Source organism: Microtus oregoni, unplaced genomic scaffold (assembly GCF_018167655.1).
Source record: "Microtus oregoni isolate MIOR12 unplaced genomic scaffold, Mior012 000009F_ref0000495, whole genome shotgun sequence".
Classification (NCBI taxonomy): domain Eukaryota; kingdom Metazoa; phylum Chordata; class Mammalia; order Rodentia; family Cricetidae; genus Microtus; species Microtus oregoni.
In genome coordinates this window covers 22,809,535-22,829,065 of record NW_024543068.1, presented here as the reverse complement: position 1 = coordinate 22,829,065, position 19,531 = coordinate 22,809,535, and the positions used below count along the sequence as shown (strand labels likewise).

The 19,531-nt window shown below is 41.5% G+C and overlaps 1 protein-coding gene across 3 annotated transcripts in view; it reads left to right on the top strand.

Annotated features, from left to right (window-relative positions):
* The window catches only part of Syt16 (synaptotagmin 16), a 254,323-nt gene that overhangs the window by 193,708 nt on the left and 41,084 nt on the right, over nt 1–19,531 (top strand). For all 3 annotated transcript variants that reach the window (XM_041657954.1, XM_041657953.1, XM_041657952.1), the window contains one exon: nt 13,861–14,073. In XM_041657954.1, the coding sequence (XP_041513888.1) occupies nt 13,861–14,073 (213 nt within the window). The remainder of the gene's footprint in view (nt 1–13,860; nt 14,074–19,531) is intronic.

Genomic DNA, 19,531 nt, shown 5'->3' with positions numbered 1-19,531 from the left:
ACACCCCATGCTCATGGGTCAGAAGAATTACTTCGTTATGACCATCCTACCAGAATAGTCTACAGAGTTAATGCAATTGCAATACAAGTCCTAATGCTTATTCTTCACAGACACAGAAGAAATACAAAAATTTATACAAGGTACAAAAGACCAAGAATAGCCAAAGGAATACTGTAGGCAGCAACAGCATCTCTGTCTCTGTCTCTCTCTGTCTCTGTCTCTCTCTCTCTCTCTCTCTCTCTCTCTCTCTCTCTCTCTCATACACAGCATACTATTGACACAAAACAGACACATGGAATACCAGCATTAAATTTGAGGACCCACATATATGTCCACACAACTGCAGCTACCTGATTTTTTTTTTTTTACAAAGATACCAAAAACACACAGTGGAGAAAAGAGCATCTTCAGCAAATGATCCTGGAAAAACTGGATTTCAACATGCAGAAATGATACTTGATTCTTTCACCTTTCACAAAGCTCAGCCCTAAATGGATTGAGGGCTCAACATAAGACCCGATGTTCTGAAAGTGGTGGAGGAAAAAGTAGAGAATATGGTTGGACTCTAGTTACTGTTAAGGATTTTCTGAGTAAGACTATGTAACACAGGAAACAAGACCAACAGTAAAAATATCTTGAGATGATGGGATCTCATGAAACTAAAAGTCTTCTGAATAGCAAAATGATCTGTGAGTAGGAGACTTAGAGAACGGATAAAAATCTTCACCAGCTATTGACTAGAGGCATTTGTTCCTGGCTGCCCAGACCCGAAATAACCACACAGAAACTGTATTAATTAAAACACTGCTCTGCTCATCACTCAAATGTATTACTAGTTATATATTATATCTTAAATTAACCCATTTCTATTATTTTATATTTTACCACAAGTCTTGTGGTTTACCAGTACCTGTGCATGGGCGTCTTTCTCCTCTGGTGGCTACATGGTGTCTCATTGACTTTGCCTATTCTATCTCTACATCTGTCTGCTTGGAATTCCTGCCTTGCCCTATTCTGCTAAGGCACTGGCCAAACGGCTTTATTCATTAACCAATAAAAGCAACACATATACAGAAGGACTTCCCACACCAATTGATGCAACAGAGAATTAGAGTATAGAACACACAAAATGCTTAAATATTGGTGATGCAGTGTAACACCAATTTTCTTCCCTTCATCGTGTAGCAAAGATTACATTTTGTATGGTAAACAACAGTGTAAACAACTGTAGGCAGTGTCCTGCTATGTAGCCCACATTGGTCTTGAACTCACCATCCCCCTGCTTTATCCATCTGAGTGTTAGGATTACAGATGTACGTCACAGTGCCCGGCCATCTTCTGTATTTTGTGGGTTTTGATTTTTTTTTTTATAATTTACAGTTAAGGTTGTGGTTAATTTATGCATGTATGCATGTAGTGAGGGATGAAAGTTGAAGTTTATCTTCCCCTTATACATGTCCTCAAGCATTCCATTTGTGAAAGATTTTCATCTCTCCTGTGGCATCTGTTGCTGCTTCTGGACTTGTTTCTGGTGATATCTGATTTGAGTCTTTTAGAAAATGACATATCCATGTAATAAGTCATAAAGTCAGGTAAGTTGTCCTTCCTGATTTGTCTTAAAATTATTGTGATTATTCTAAGTCCAACACATTTCCTTATAATTGAAATACATATGTCTATTTTTTAAAAAAAAAATATTTGTATGCTTCTCAATGAAGATGGATAATGTATATCTGGATTTTATTTTGGATTGCATTAAATCAGACTAGTTTGGGGGAAATGAATTCTTACGACTGGTTTCTTCCTGTGTTCTCTGAACAATATTTTATTGCTTAATGTGAGAGTTCTGAATGCCTGTTATTAAATTTATTCCCAAGGATTGATGGGTACATTTGGGTGATATTCTAAACAGTTTTAATTTTTTTAATTTTAATTCATTGCTAGACTATAACCAACTTTTATAGACTTATCTGCTAATTTCACCAATTAGTTGCCTTAGTTGATATGAGCTGCAGTGTTCTAGTAGATTCTTGTTCCTCTGTCTGATTGGAGAATGTACCCTCATGTGCTAATTTTGTTCTGTTGGTTTGATCAGAAATCAGTATTAATCTTTTAAGCATCTTTTCTCCTTGTGTTGCCACAGTTATTTCTTTTCCCTCTTTGCTTGTGTTAATTCGCAGAATTACATTAGTTGACTTTAGTATCTTAAACTAATCTTGCATTTGTTTGTAAGCTACGTCTCATGTGAGCACAACATATGATTATCCAAGTCCATATTTTGTTCAGGATCTTTTGTTACTGTGATCATATGGGATATTGGCACATAATTTCCTGTACCCGCGATGTCATTGTCAAAAGATGTCTGTGACCTGTGAAGAAGTCTCCAATAGTTAAATGCTTGTGAGTTTGATTTGTAGAATGTACATTAAGACAACCAGCTGTAGCGCCATATGTGAGAGACAGAATTCACTGCATTCCCTGGACTTGCTATCCTGCCGGCCTCCCTGCTTGATGAGATCCAGGCTTCAAAAGAAAAGAAAAGAAATAAAACAAAGGAAGGACAATCAGGTTGTCCTATGGCCTCCACATGTGCTCACCACTTTACACACACACACACACACACACACACACACACACACACACACACACCTGTGTATGCATGAACAGGAACATGCACACACACCGGGGCTTGTGTTTGGGTTATGCTGACATTATATGACGGCTGGAGAATGCCTTTCCTTTCTCTCCTTCTGCAAGAGTTGTACAGAGGCAGACATTCCTTGGCACTCCATTGAACAAGTGCAGGACAAACATTTCAAGTGGGCATCGTCACAGTCAACTGTCCATGGCATCACGACACAAAATTATGTAGTTTCTGATTGTAAGGTGCCCTCTAAACTGAGGGAAGAGTGTGTTAGGAAAGTCTCTCACTTAAAATTAAGACTTGTTATTTTTCTCTTTTTGTATGTGCATGAGTTCATGTGCATGCCACACATATGGAAAGCAAAGAACAACTTACAGAAGTTGGTTCTCTCCTTCTTCCAAGTGGATTCTAGGGCTTGAACTCAGGTCATTAGGCTTGGTAGTAGACCCCTGTTATCTGCTGAGCCATCTCACTAGCCCCATAAATTTTTTTATAAATTTCTTTTTTCAGTTTATTGCTGTGTTCCTCCTTTTTGAAGCCCTGTTAATAGATGTGTACACATCTTTATTTCCCATCTTCCTGATAAATTGGCCACTTTATCATGGTAAAACACACTGTATCTAACATAATACTTGTCTTGAAGGCATCTTTCTCTGATATGAATACTACAGCATTAAATTCTGTTTATAGCTTGCAAATATATTTTTATATGCAACCTATCCATAGTTGCCTTTAAGATATGTCCCTTGTAAGCACCGGGTCGTTAATCTCACTCTCTAGTTTGGCAAGCTGTAAGTTACACATGGGGCACATGTTCGTTTGAATTGAGTATATGGGCGTCACCTGATTTTACTGTCTAATTTTCTTTCTTATTTTCTCTCATTGCTTAATGGATGCATTTATCACCCATCTTCCAAACATTTGATTTTAACTCCTTTATTGAAATTTTAGCTATCCCTATGTGTGATTTACTCAGGGGATGGTTGCTCTAGGATCACATATGCTCATTTTCCCCCAGTCTCTGGTGAGTTATAGTCGTACTACTTCATAGCATGTGTGCTTGACAGTACTATGTAGTGTGTGCCATGCGCTGGCATGCAATCTTACTGCCTTCTTTTTTTGTTTTCATACTTTATCAGCCCTATGATGTAATACACTTGCTCTTTAGTCAGTTATTTTTTTTAAAAAAACACTAAAATTAAAAGTATCTTTTCAACTATTTGCCCACTTATTTATCGTTTCTATTATCATTCATTTTTCTATCAGCTCTGAAATTCAACTCTTTTTCGTATTGTGTGTGTGCACACGTGTGTGTGCATATGCATGTATGTGTGTGCCTGTATGCTATAGCATGCACGTAGCAGTCAGTAGACAGCTTGTAAGAGTCACATCTCTCCCTTCCATATGGGTCTTGGGGATCAAATTCAGGTTGTTGAGAGCAGGTGCCTTTACCCATTAAGTAATTTGTCATCCCTCCTTCTTCTTTCTTGCCTTTTTTTTCAATCATTTTTGCCTTCTATCTTCCTTTACCACTTCTTAAAGCACAGGTCTCTTGAATTCTGTTTCTATTTTACATGAAGCTGTTTATTTTCCTGCTTGAAGGATATTGCCTGTGGATGTCCATGGAGTTCATGGCTGGCCATCTTGTTCACATATGTCATTCTATTGTGTCTGGTTTCCATTGCTTCTGGGAAAATCAATTTATAGTACTCTTTGGCCGCACTTAATGTGTTTGTTTTTTATTGATCTCGTACTTATCAATCGTCTGTCTTCTTTTTTTTTTTTTTTGTTTAGTTGACTACAATGCTGTCTGTCTGATGTTGACACTTGTAATCTGTGTGTGTGTTTGAGAGACCCTAAACCATGGTTTTTCAAATATTTTTTTTCTTCCATATTTTTGCCTTTTATTTATTTGCTTTTGATCCCACAGAAACTTGTTTTGGACTGTTTGGTATTCTAGGGACTTGTTTACTCTCTTCAGATGTTTATATTCTGTATACTGGTTACTTTCTGCTGTGGTTCTTGGACTATTATCACTTCCGATCACCGATAAAGCCAATCCAGTTGCATTTCAAAGTCATCGCAGAGACAGTTTTCAGTTTTAAGACATTTAGATATATGTTTTGTGGTTCTGTTCTTTTACATTGAGTTTCACATTCTGAAAATTCTTTGTGATCATTCTCTTTTCTGACATCCACTTCCGGGTTATCCTGGGGTTAGTTCTTCTGCTGGCTCATTTCCCGCCTTGACATGAGTACTTCCCTTGTTTCTCTGTGAGTCAGGTGATTTCTGGCTGTGCACTGGGCATTGTGGGTAAAATGGGAAGTCATTGGAATCTGTCATCTTTCTCGAGGGAGGGTTGCTTTTCTCCAGTTGAGATGACAGCTGCTTCCTTTTGTCTCATGAAGAGTTAGTTTTATGTCTCATTGGTTTTATGTTTCCTTTTTACTCTTGGTCTCACTTCCAGGACCAACCCTCCAGAGTCTGGTGACAAGACTGAGGTAGTTGACAACTCCTCTAACTTGACCCGATTTTAACTCCTACCTCAGTTTCCCTTGAAGCGAGCAGCTTCGGGCACACATGGCCACCTTTTCCAACCTTCTGTTTTAGGGTTTCTCCCCCCAGACAAAAATACTTCAGGTTTTAGTTAAAGGTTAAGTTCACATGTAGATATTGGGGTTCCTTTTCCATGGCTCCCTCCATTTTGGGAGCCTACCCTGCTTATTTCTAGCCGCTCTGATTGCCTTGAACTCTGTCTTCTGATCTCTCAAGTCACTAAGGCCTCTGACAAGAGTCCTAAAGCCCTGTGCCTCCCAGATGCCAGAGTACTTTCAGCAAGAAAATCTATAGCTATGTGTTTCACACAGTAAAGAAGCTTTCTTTAAATTAAAATCCAGTTTTTGCCTGCTTTTGTTCCGTGTTTACAACTAATTTGTTCAAATTTCTTTTTTTTTTTTTTTTGCCACAAACCTGCACTTGTATTTACTTTTTTATTTGTGGAAATCACCCTAGTGTTATCAGAACTGAAATAATGTTATAACTTGGTTTTAGTGCAGTGCTCTCTGTGTTGCTAAGTTTAGTGACAGATATTTGACTTGCCTCATTCCTATTTAGCTATCCTGTGTTATTTCATTTCTTTGTTCCTATATGAAGGAGAATTGTTGAAATAGCATGTGGAAGGTCTGGGGCTACAAAACAGGGGCACACAGGACAACCAGACCCTGACCCTCCCTTCTCAGTAACAAGCTGTTTGACTCTCAGAAGTAATTCCATGCCTATAGGGTTCCACTCTGCAGGATCAAAGGCTTGAGGGCTATCAGCAGTTTTCAGTGCTTTCACATTTATCCAGTGGAGAAAGAAATAGAAAAGAGAAACCGTATCCAAACAAAATAATCCCGAGTGTTCGGGAAACAGACCCCGACATCCACAGAGCGCCGGCCAGCACTCCAGTTTCCACAGAACTCTTGCATTTCGTTGAAGAACACTTGATCTTCACAGAGCTTAATCTGGAAATCTTCAGTATTGGAAGGCTTATCAGCCCTTCCCTTGCATGAGTTCAGGAACCACACTCTTAGAAAGGGGACTGAAGCACGATTAATAAAAACTGAGGAATTTGGGGTTCAACCTGAGGATCTGAAAAGCAAAACGCCCAACCACTGGCTCTCACCTCAACCTCAGTCTGAAATGGCGATCCTGCCTCCCAGAATATCAGAATGAGACTGTGTCTGAGAGCTGTCTTGCCCTGTCTTATATTCCTCTCTAGGGCTGGGATTAAAGACATGCACCACTGATAATTAAAGGCATGCACAACCCGATTTCTTTGGCAACTAGTGTAGCTACTGGGAATAAAGGTGCATGCCATTGTGGTTACTGGGATTAAAGGTGGGTGTTACCATCACTGGTCAGGTCTGGAAGGCTGACCAGTGTTACTGTTTTACTCTCGGATCTTGAGGCAGTCTGTATTTGTTAAAATACAACTGAAATGCCACTACAGGGGACCTTGTCCCATAGGATTTGAGATTGTCCCATCTGACCTCCCTTCTGCTTTTTTATTTTAACCAGCGTCTTGCCTTCATTTCTGTCCTTTTCCACTCACTGGGAAGATATTAAGTGTGGGTCTTTGAGAAGCTGTCTATCAAAGGGGTTCCCTGCAGTCTTAGTTACAGGTGGCACCAGGCACTGCTCCGCACAGCCCACGCCCACCTGTCTCCGCTCCCAGCCGATAAGATGTGAGCAATACTTGCCTCCACCTAATTGCTCTTGTGTGGGTGGGAGGAATTAATAAGCTTGGAGCTGCAGTGATCTTTTACATTTTTTTTCCTCCATCTGTAAAATAGAGCAGACAAGCTCGAGAAACCCTTCTTTTGCATTGCCAGTTGGTAGGATTTTTTTTTTCCTTCAAATTTTCTTTTCCCCTAGAGAAGCAACAAAATGAGCAGGTGCTGGGCACTGCCCACCTCCAGACAGTGCTGCTAATTCCCACAGAGCACTCCACCTCCAGGCTTGGGAGAAAGGATTACAAGGCAAGGTGAGAAACACAACCCACATGATTATTTTCATCTCCTACTATCTATCCTAGCCTTGTTTCTTCTACTGTTTTCCTCCGAAACGCCTGATGGTTGACTTTCACATCAGACCCCGAGAGAAAACAGGCACATTTGTTCCTTTGCATGTCAATGACATCCCATGTCAAGGGGCTTACACACAGGGCAATGCCGTGATGGCACTTGTGGGAAAAACAATTAATGTCTGAGTATGCTCTGTGCCAAGCACAGGCTAAGTACAAATGCCTCGTTCATTTCCTTTAGTTCTCTCCATAACGTTCAGAAATAGGGCATGTCAATATGCGGATGCTGATGCTCCTGGTGTGAAGAGCGTAAATTTCTTAATGGAAGCTCTCGGGTTCAAATCCTGGCAGCTTCATTCACGCTCCTCTTGCACGTCTCACCTTGGCAGCTGCTGCATCCAGCCACTCGTGTTGTTCTCAACACTCTGTCTTGTCTCCCTCACCTGGAATATAAAAGCAGAATTTCTTTTGCTCCTCCTTAACCTGGAAACAAAACGTATTAAATATTAGAGTGAGGGGCATTCTGTGTCTGCTGCAGTAGGGACTTGGCACTGATGGGTCACTGTCACGTAGACTCTCTGAATGGGTCAATTCCTGAACTCTGGAAGTGTGAGAAGCCCTCGGTTCTAGCCTGGCAGTGTGTACATAAAGAAGGCAAAGCTAAGTGGTCATGCATCCGAAGGATGGCGAAAGACTCTGACTTCTCTTTTGTGGAGGGTGTTTCCATACTATTGCTAAAATCCTTCCAAATGGGAGGTATAAACATGTCCACCTCCCTTTCCAAGGTCCCAAAGACAAACCCAGGCACAATTAAAACAAGTTTGCTCTAAGAATCAATGAGTCTTTTGAGCTTCCTCACAGAGCATAGGCGAGGGGTTGCTTGCAGGAGGTAACTGCCTTTTCTGAGAAGGCTGCCCTGGGAAGTCTTTACCCAGAAGGGATGAGGGATTTTCTACAGTTGTGTATGTTAAGGCCTCTCCCCTAGTTCTTTTTCAACCATATTCTCTATCTCCATGTGTATGAACCCCCCCTGAGGCAACTGCCACATGCAGTTAAGGCAGAATTTCATACAACTTGTTGGGTGTCTGGATACTCAGGCAAGGGCCCTGTGTCTCTATCTGTTTTCCCTGTTCCACGAGGGAATCTCAACAGTTGACGAAATCCCGTAAGGATCTTTGGTGGGTAGGCTCAGCTGAACTCCCAAAGATGGAGGTAGTTTGGCTTAGAGGACAGTCCTCTGTGACCGCTATCAAAACTCTGTCTGCATTCTGATTGAATGAGATAAACAGAACTTCAGTTGAAGATGAATACATAGCAAAGTAATTCATCTACACCCAAGATAATTATGGAGTATTTTTTTTCCTGACATATTGGCAGGCTAATTGCTAAAGGAGTCAAGATTTTAGTAAAAACCCTACCCCTGTACTCTTTTCAGACATCTATCTCAAAAGGAATTTGAACTTGAAATTCACGTGGTGCTCCACCAAATTCTGCCTTTTCTTTGAAATAAGTGTCATAGTTTATCCGAGACTGATTTTTCAGAGACTAAATTAAATGAAACCCAGATCAGCTATTTAGTTGTTGACATAGTTTCATTTCAAGGCAGGTAAATGGATTATTCAAGTGGATAATAGCCAAAATTTGAATTTTGTGGAAAACCCATTAGGAAGCAGAACTGGAGAGTTGTGTGGCCACACAGTTTATTGCAAGCACTGGAGAACTAGAATTGGTCCTGGCTTGGGCTGCTTATGGGCTAATGACTTTCCCTCTTTAAATGGGAAATAGATGCTCATAAGAGTCCTTCTCCAGCTCAAGCAATGTGATTTCATTTTCCTAGCAAGAATGCACAGTTTATATATAAGATGTAAGAAGATTGATTTTGATTTCCCCTTGAGGAAGTATTGCCTTTGGAGCAAGACTCTTGATTCCCTACTAAAACTGTTACTGACTGCCACTAAGCCTTAGGCCCTCACTCACCAAATAGTCATGCTAACATTTAATGACGTCGTTGGGTCATTGTGTAGACTAAATAAGTGAGCATCTGTCAAGTACAAGAGGAATGCCTCAATCCTTGTCTTAGTCAAAGTTCTGTTGCTGTGAAGAGACACCATGATCATGACAATGCTTATGAAAGAAAACATTTAACTGGGGCTTGTTTACAATTCAGAGGGTTAGTTCATATTATCAAAATAAGAAGCGTGATTATCATGCAGTCAGACATGGTGCCAGAGAGGAGCTCAAAGTTCTACATCTTAGCAGGCAGCAGGAAGAGAGAAAGACATTGGGCCTGGCTTGAACATTTGAAAACGCCAAGTCTATCCCCAGTGACACACTTCCTCCAACAAGGCCACATGTACTACAGCAAGGTCACACCTCCTAATGGTGCCACTCTGTGGCAACCAAACAATCAAATCTATGAATCTATAGGGGCCCTTTCTATTCAAACCACCACAACCCTGCCGGAGGCTGAACATGGGATTGCTGTGACACCTGACTGGTGTCACTGTCATTTCCCAGTGGCATTCAGCAGCAAATGCAGGTTTCCTTCTTAGACCAAGATTGCTCTGAGATCCTTGTGAAGTCAGGTTTAGAGCAGCAGGTGCAGTTATATTTAAATCAGATGCAGAGTGACAGGCCAGTTCTCCTGCTGCCTGCCCACACTAGCGTAGACCAGCTGCCCTTCTCACCGCTCTTCTCTTTCATCTAGGAAAGAGAGAACACAATTTTGGCAGATTTAAGGCTAAATGGTGAAGCTCTTTCTCTCTTTGCTCAAAAAGTAGTCTATCCATGGCTCTATTTCCCGATGTGATGCCATTTGATGGTATGTAAAGGGCTTAGGAATAGGGGTTCTGTGCTTTGCTACTTTTTGTGCCTTGTTTTCTTACATGACTTACTGTTTTCTGTCATTGTTTATCTGTTCAATGGGAATGATGATAGTCCATGATCAGTAAATGGAACATACCAAGTTCCAAGAAGACTGAATGCTGAGGATATGGTAAATGTTAAGTTACTATATGGTTATTATATTGCTCTGTAGATTGTCAGCAACTCGCTGGGGAAAATGTCAAGGAATGTGTGTGCATATAGATTAATTATCATGAGTAATTGTCTAGGTAGGGGAATAGACTACATTGACATGTGTATATGAAATGAATGACTTGTGGCTATTTAAATTTTAAAAGCTGGCCTAAGTATACAAATGGAGTTGCAGACTTGGGAACGGTGCTAATGCATGTCTAAGTCAACCACCCCTCCCGTACGTCCCCTTGGCTACCTCCTAGGCTCTTAGCTGTTGTTGTACTCTAAGATAGAGGGAATTTAATTGTATCCCTGCTGATTTTTGGTTCTCTCCTTCATGTAGTGGTCCATACCATACCTGCAGGCATGAAGAGACTATTCATTGTTGGGTTTTCTGGTGGAATGCTATCTGTAGACCTTACTGGAGCATTTAGTGAGAGGTGTAGTTTCTTTGGACATTTTTGTGGTCCTATCATGGTGCTAGAAGGAACCAGTAACACTGAGGAAAATAGGAGCTTTCTCACGTGTGAATCAGATTCTCCATGAAGAGCTGCGAGGAACAGATTGAACATCGATACCCTTAGTCAGCAGTGATGGACTTAGAGGAGTTGAATGCTTACAAAAACATGGGAGAAATGATGGAGACATTAAAAATGATCCCGAACGAAGGACACAGGGCCTCAGAGATTACGTAGGCCACAGTAGCAGCTAACATGAGCAAGCATTGTAAGGACCTCCCTAACACCTGTTACTCACAACTCTGCACTCCAGGGGTCTAGGTCAGGCTGTGTTGACTCAAATATGGGTGTGATGCCTTAATTGGTAGCAAATCTGCAGCCATTGTTGGACTTCTATCTGACTTACCCTTTCCTTCCTTCTCCCCTGCTTCCCACCATCTTGTCTCTTCCATCCTCTCCTCTCCTCTCCTTCCTTTCTATTCCAATATGGGGTAAAGGAAGGATGTTCTGATGATATAATATCTAGATAGAAAACTCAAAAATGAGTTACATTCTTAATAAGTCTAGATGGGAGACTGGATATGAGCATTCAGTAACAGGGCAGTGGATGAAGGTGTGTGTGGGTGCTCAGACTTGGGACAATACTAAGTATTCACCAAATGCTCGATATTTAACAAGCGTTTGTACTTACTGTGTAACGAACATTGTTTTACATAATAGGATGACATCAGTTAACAAGGGAAGTGATAGGCTTATTTTTGTAGATGTTCTAGAGGAGAAGAGGGCATGGAGATGAGGGCTAGTCAAGGGAGGATGATCAAGGAAGCTTTCAGAGTGGAAGAGCAGCCCATCTGAGACCTGAATGGGAAGGAACCAGCCTGCCTGGGAGGCAGGGAGGCAGAAGGAACAACAAAGGCAGAGGACTAAAAATCACAAGCATTCTGGGTATGTCGAAGAGAGTGAGAGACTCCAAGTGTGCTGGTGGGAAAATGCACAGATAATCTAAATGGTGTCTCCTTAGCATGACTGCGATCAGAACAACCAAAGAACAAGAAGTGGGAACCTAGTTTGCAGTTGGCAGGACGTCTGACTGGTGAAGCCACTGGAGCAGACAGTTTGCAGGGTCCTACAGAAATGTAAAGGGGAGCTGTGTATGCCCTAGCCACCCTGTTCTGAGAGCTTCACAGGAAGGAAAAGCCATCTCAAAGACATCTGCATCCCATGTCCATTATAGTGTAATGATATGGAAACAGCTGTGTTTCTAAATGAGAGATGGATAAAGAATACATGTGCATATGTGAGTGTGTATACACGTTTCTAAAAAGTGTATTATTTAGCCTGAAAATGGACTGGCTTTTCCATTTGGCACAATGTGAATGGACCCAGAAAATCTCAGACCAAGTGAAATAAGCTAGACATGGGGAGAAGTTTATTGCATGATCCCACTTATGTAGAAAATAAAAATGGGAGTACAGTGTATGAAAACAGAGGCATAATTAGGCTTTCCAGAGTTGTGTGGGGGAAGGTGGTTCAAAGGATGCAGCATAATAGATACAAAGGCTAAAGCTTCTCGTGTTAAAAGCACAGCCTGAGGGTCCAGTCAATATGCTGTATTGTACTGGAGATTTTTATTACATAAGTAGATTGTAGTCTCCCTTGTCACATATTAAACAAGTAGGGATTTGAGAAAATAGGTCAGTTTTTCTCACTACAGCAAGGTTTTTTTTTTCTCATAGTATCATATAAACCTCAAATATACCCAGTGATATATATATATGCAAATGTGTATTTGTCTACATGCATATATACATATTTGTACATATATATGGTGCAGCTGCTCATGTACATGCCCGTGTGCTCATGTGGAGGCCTGAGGTTGATATCAAGTATCTTATTATTCTCTGATATATATTTTAGCAGGACCTTTTACTGAACCTGGAGCTTATGAATTGGTTAACTCTATTAACCAGCAAGCTCTAGGAGTCTGCCTGTGTCCAGGCCAGCAGTACTGAGGTTTTTCACACTGGGGCTGGGGATCCAGAGTTCGGTCCTCTTCATGCATGCATGGCAAACACATTAGCCACGGAGCTGTCTCTCCAGCCCCAGTAAAATACATTAAAAGCAGTAATTCGGGTTGAGTTGAGAAATGTTTAGAACATTTGTGATTCAAACAAGTAGAAACCCATACACACAGTGATCTCTCTACAATGCAGGGAAGCCTCTGGAAAATCCTAGCTGCAAATATCTCTCCTCTGAAGGAGGGCGTGGTTCTGTGTGGTTTAATAAATGCAACAAAGACAAAGTGCACCTTTTCCAAAGAACTGCATATTGGGCAAATGTGCCTGTAGCAGCTCTGCTTTTCATGTTATGGTTCTATGCACCAACACCACCAGCAGGACCATTGGCCAGCACTATATCTCAGGATGGTCATTGTGCCAATGATGGGCATCCTACTGTTTTCTCCTGGGTACCAGCCACCTCTCTCTACTTATGCTATGAGCTATCCCTTTGGCGGGGAGAGTTCTGTTTTTTTTTATTTTTATTTTTTTTTAATTTATTTATTTATTAAGGACTTCCGCCTCGTCCCCACAACCGCCTCCCACCTCCCTCCCCCCCCCACCAAGTCCCCCCTCCCATCCGCCCGAAGAGCAATCAGGGCTCCCCGACCCGTGGGAAGCCCAAGGACCGCCCACCTCCACCCAGGTCCCGCAAGGTGAGCACTCAAACCGCCCAGGCTCCCACAAAGCCAGCACGTGCAGCAGGATCAAAAACCCACTGCAATTGTTCTTGAATTCTCAGTATTCCTCATTGTCCGCTATGTTCAGCTAGTCCGGATTTATCCCATGCTTTTTCAGACCTAGGCCAGCTGGCCTTGGTGAGATCCCAATAGAACATCCCCATTGTCTTAGTGTGTGGGTGCACCCCTCGTGGTCCTGAGTTCCTTGCTCGTGCTCCGTCTCCTTCTGCTCCTGATTTGGACCTTGAGATTTCTGTCCGACACAGGAGACAGAGAGAGAGTTCTGTTTTAAGAGTGCTTTAAATCCTTTCTATCCAGTTTGAGCTTGTTCCACCTAGGCTAACCACCCACACTTTTTTCTCCTTTTCCTGGTTTGTCCATCTCTGGTCTGGCTCACAGGGCACACAGGAGACTCATGACTCTTGTTTATTTCCAGCTAACAGCTTTGGGGATGACGAGGAGCCGTCCACATCTTCTGAGAGTGACGAAGATGTGACCAAGCAGTTTGAGATCTCTGTGTCCCGATCCCAGAGTTTTCGTACAGGAGCACCTGAGAAGGGAAAGACAACAGAGTTGGAGCCAAAAACAAAATGCAACCATTTGCTGTCCGTGCACCGAGAAGACAGTGCTGAAGTGTCTGCTTGTGAAGGTATTCAATTCAGCTTGTTTCTCCCCATCTAGGCAAGGGCTGGCCAAAAGTGAGAATGCTGGTGGATAATTTAAATACTTGTGCTTGTAGAGTCCAGAGAGGGAAAAGAAAAGAAACCATGGAATGGGAAAGAATCCATAAAGATAGTATAGCATTTCTCCATGCTTCTCATCCTCTTGATACCTGGAGTCCCGAAAAGAGATAGATGCTGAACCAGAGAAGAATCTGGGAAAGGCAGTTGATAAAAGGCTAGAGAGAATGAGCCCCACCCAGCTTCCTCTATGCCTACAGTGATCTGCAGCCTCCAGTCTTCTTTCTCTCATGGGAAGCTTGGCAGCCACAGTGATGGCGACATCATAGTACATTTTTCATGTTAACTTGAGAAAGAGGAACTGAGAAACCGTAATTTAGAGACTTTGATTAGGCAATGAGACTAGGACTAGCAGAAAAAGAACAAAGGCTCAACTAGCCAACAGGACCCTGTTTGCAGGGCAGGAAAAGCTTGCTACTCATCATGCAGTTAGACTTATTGACACAGCTCAACAGGACCTATTTTAGCAAACCACAACATAAATGGCTGCAGACCCTCGGCCCTCCCTCCCCGACTCTTTCCTGTTCCCTAGTGTTCCACTCTGCCTTGCTTTCTTTCCACCAAGTAGGCAAATGCTGGCTAATGAAAGTTAATAGTAGTTGATTCCCTGGGAGTCGCTTGTTTAATTCTAAAGCTAATGGCCCCATTTCCCAGAAGCATGGGCGTCTCGGGTCTGATTTATATAACTGGCGAAGGCTCAGAGAAGGGAGCCAGCCACCCAGCCTTACCTTCCTGGAATCCACGGTAACTTATCCTTGTCAGAACTAGTAATTCTGAATTTTTGACAGGTAGTGATAGAAAAGATAAAATTCTCTCTATTGGACAGAGGACAGAGTCTACCACATTGGATGAATTACTGTAAACTCTGAGGAAAATCCAAAGGGTTTTATAGAAATAGCTGCACGCCAAGTTTGAGGCCATCAAGGCTGTGGGAAGATTAATGTTTGCATTGCTTATTTTTCCTGCCATTTCCTTTTAGTCATCATCACGCCAGTGGAATTACTTAAAGAATAAATTTTTCTTTATAGTTCACCTCCTTTCTGTTTAGCTATTTTATTTTTACTTAGATTCAGTTTAATTGTAGACCATTTTTTCCTGTTTAAAAGTGCATTAAAATGTTGGACAGCAAAATTAAATGTTCAAAATCCAAGTGAAATCTTTATTTGGGATGAGTTGCAGGTATCTTATCCTATGCTTTACACTGTTGCCAGCTCATTCTTTCACTAAGTAATTCATTCGTTGAGAATCTTATAAATGTATACAAAATAATAAATATTTTGATCTCACACACACCTTCAACTCCTATGCTCCAACAACTACACCAACCTCATATCCTCTTTTTTTCCTTTCAAACCAACTGAGCCCAACTAGTGCTGCACACACGAACGTGATGGTAAGGCCATTCATGGGAGCATGGGTAATCTACAGAGGCTCAGTGAACAATGACTCCCCTTCCCTCAGCGGCCATCACCTGCGGTAGCTCCTTAACTAGGAATGAAGCCTCTCAGACCCCTCCCCTATCCATGCTCCAATGTTAACTGGCTTGATCTTGTTCAGGTCTTGTGCAGGTAGCCTCTGATGCTGAGTGCCTGAGTACAGTGGCCATGGTATGGCCAGAAGATGGCACTTTACAGCACTCTTGCCCATTATGTACTGATTCCTCTTTCTCCTGCATTTACTTCCCTCCCTCTTCCAGAGTCCCTCCTCCCCCAGATCCCCTATCAGGCCATTCCCCTTGACCTCCCTCCCATTTCCTTCTGTATTTACCTCCCTTCCTTTCTCTAACCCCCACTTTGCCCATTTTCCTGATTATGTCACGTGTGCTATGCTATTCCCTTCTCTATTGCTTCCCACATGCCATATCCTGGCAGTGATCCCATTTTTCTTTCCTGGTTTCTGTGGTTACTACCTTATAATAGTGTATAGTATACTACTATATGCTTATATCTCAAGATTTGGAGTTAAGAGCCACCAATAAAAGAGAACATGCAGTGTTTGTCTTTTTGGCCTAGGTTACCTCTCAATAGTATCTTCTCTAGTTTCGTCTATTTACCTGGAAAGTTCATGAGTTCTTTTTTCTTGTAACAGAAGGCGTGAGTTCCAGGCAGAGTGTGAGCCTATAGCTTAATTGTTGACTTGTTGGGTGTGCTTTTTTGGTTTGTTTTGAGTAGTCACCTTAAAGCTAATTAAGAGTAGCTGCTTGTTATCAGCATCTCTAACTGCAGCCGGTGGGCTACATGTGGTCCAGGAGAGTTACAAATATATCCCATATGCAAAATAATTAACTTATTTAAAACATTATGAGACATGAAAATATTCATAATGCTACTGTGGACTTTCTGAGTGTCAAATTTGTAGATGACAACAATGTCAAAAACTTGGGTATACCCACTGAGATGTTTTATAAAAGATAGATATTGTGTTTTTTATATCACTAAAAACAACTCATGTCTCTGATGTCTGTAGCCAGTTTTGTTTGGGATGATGTACCAACCAAACACACAAACACACACACACATACACACATGTGTGTGTATTTTAAGAGTTTTCTTTCAAAAAATTAGCTGATCTGATCACACTGGGCAGATACAGAAATCTCCAGCTTTGACCTCCTTGGAGTAGGTTGTGAGGAAGTAGTTGTAAGCTCTCAGATATGAGCTGGACCTTCCATTCTTAGATACAATTCTCTAGGGAAGCCTCAGTTCTCTTTTAACCTTTTAACTAACTGATTGTCTCCTGCTTCAATCACCTGCAAAATAATACCCCATCAATTCCTATTAGCTTTGAATGATTGGCATCCATAACCCAGTGAAAATTTAATACAGATGGACCACTGTGGATAGTAAGTGGAAATCTTTATATATGGCGAGATATAGAGTATGGAAGACAGTAAGTGGATAATAGAGTTTTCCATTAAAGTGACTCACTCATAAATCAAACAACTTGAATACTGTATCTAATCACATCAATATAGTTGATGCCACACAATTATGTCATATAATTTCTAAGAATCCAGGATCTATTTCTGTGACAATAGGCTGTTACCTTTACATATGTATTTAAGGTGGTGTGACCCTCTGTCATTTAAAGGCAAGGGAACCTTTCTGTTGTATAGAAAGGTGGCCTACCATTTCCTTTCCTTCTTGTTGCTACTTGACTTGTAGACCAGACTTGATATTCTAATTCATCCCTTGCTTGTCTGTCATGGCAAGTGCTTTGTTACATTAATACGGTTCTATTTTTTCAGTTATGAATAATGTTTCAAGCCTTAATGCAGCTGTTGAAAGTCCCACATTACTGATCTAGGTATTAACGCCATAGGAGTTAAAGTCACGAGACAATTTTATAGGGATAATTTCTTGGCAAAGTTAGGTTTTGTGCTGAAGTCCTGCTGGGTGCTGCACACATTGATAGATGGCTCACTGTTTAATAGGACATCTCACTGTTCATGTTTGTGAGGAATGGGTGTGCTAATTAGAGACTTAGGAGAAAATCCTGCTTTATTGTTGTAGGTTTTTGCATGAGAAGTTTCCCTCATTCTGTTGTTTTGCAGTGGCATTTTAAAAAGTGTCTTTTGCCAAACTACTGAAAGTATGAATCTAGCATTTTTTGTGGCATCCTGTGAAAGCATTTCCTAGGAGCCTGGACTGAATATTTAAGAATAACACAATAGAGAGAGGAGTTTTTCAGTGACTGGTGTGGTGTTGAAAAACTAGGAATCCAGAGTCCAAAGTTGTGCTAATTTGGTCTCCATGAATAGTATTTTTTAAAAATATACATGAGAAGGAATATATATTATATTATACCTTATATATTTTATATTTATGATTATAGTTTATATATTATATGTAATATATTTGTGTGTGTGTGTTTCTGTGCCTGTGTATGGACATGTATGTACAGGTTCGAGGCTGATGTTGAGAGACTTCCTGATCATTCTCTACTGTAGTCATTGAGTCAGGGTCGGTCAGTCAAACTCAGAATTTGCTACTAAGCTTAGTCTAGCCAGGCAATTTGTTCTGGGAATCCCTCATCTCTGCCACTTTGACATTGGAATTACAGATGTGCCATCCTGCCCACCTAACATTTACGTGGGTTCTGGGCATTCAAACTCCTATACTTATGATTTCATGACAAGTGCTTAAGCCTCTGAGCCATTTCCAAGCCCCACATCATGTATTTTGAGCTTGAATCAATGTATCAACCCTATATATCCTAGTTCATTACTGTCACCAAGATTACACATGATTTTCTACCTGACTGCTTCAAGTAGGTACTACATGACTACTTTGGAAAGTCATTCAAAAGGTTTAGTGGAAATGTAGCAGCAGACAGACTGTGTGTGTTGATGTCTTCTTGGAGCAGATGCTATACAGCTCATCTGAGGAACTGCATGGGCACATAAGAGCTGAATTAGGTTGCCTATTGGCTGCCTGTCTCAGTTAGGGTTTCTGTTGCTCTGACAAAACACCAGGATCAAAATGCAAGTTGGGGAGGTGAAGTAATAAGGGCGGCGGCGGGGCTGCGTCCCCAACACCCCAGCCGCCTGCCCGGCTAGCTTATGCCCCGAAATAATTACACAGACACTGTATTCTTTTAATCACTGCTTGGCCCTTTAGCTCTAGCACTTACAGGCTAATTCTCACATCCCGATCAACCCATCTCTAATAATCTGTGAGAACCGGTCTTACCGGGAAGATTCTAGCCTAGTCCATCCTGGGTCGGAGCTTCATGCCGGGAGCGGGGCATGGCGTCTCTCTCAGGCGTCTGCTCCTGAGAGGAGAGCTGTCGAGACTCTTAGCTCACTTCCTCTTCCTCCCAGCGTCCTGTTCTGCTTTCTCCTCCCACCTATCCTCTAACCAATAAAATGGGCCAGGGCAGTGCCTTTATTAGCCAATGACCTTCCTCCATCATTTCCCCTTTTTCGGTTTAAACAAAAAAAAGGCTTTAACATAGCAAAATTACAAATAACAAAACAGTTATCAAGTAAAAGTTACAATAATCTTTGTCATAACTAAGGAAAACTATAACTATAACTAACTATTCTTAACTCCATCAAAGACTCCAGAAAGATATATTACCTAAGTAAACAAGAACTAAGAAACTTCAAACTCTAGAAATGACAAAGACATCTCGCTGCCTGGACAGTCACCCAAAGTTCTTTTGTACCGTTGGGGCATCCATCTTCAGCCTTCAGGCCCATAGTATCCAGCAGACATTTTCATTAAGCAGGAAATTTCAAAGGCAGTCACTATCTGCTTGTCCTGAAGAATGTCTCGCAGACTCTCTCATGAATCAGGAACCCCGAAAGATCATCTCACCTTAGGCAAGTTCAGTAGTCCTCTCTCTGCGGGTTCTCTGTGTCCA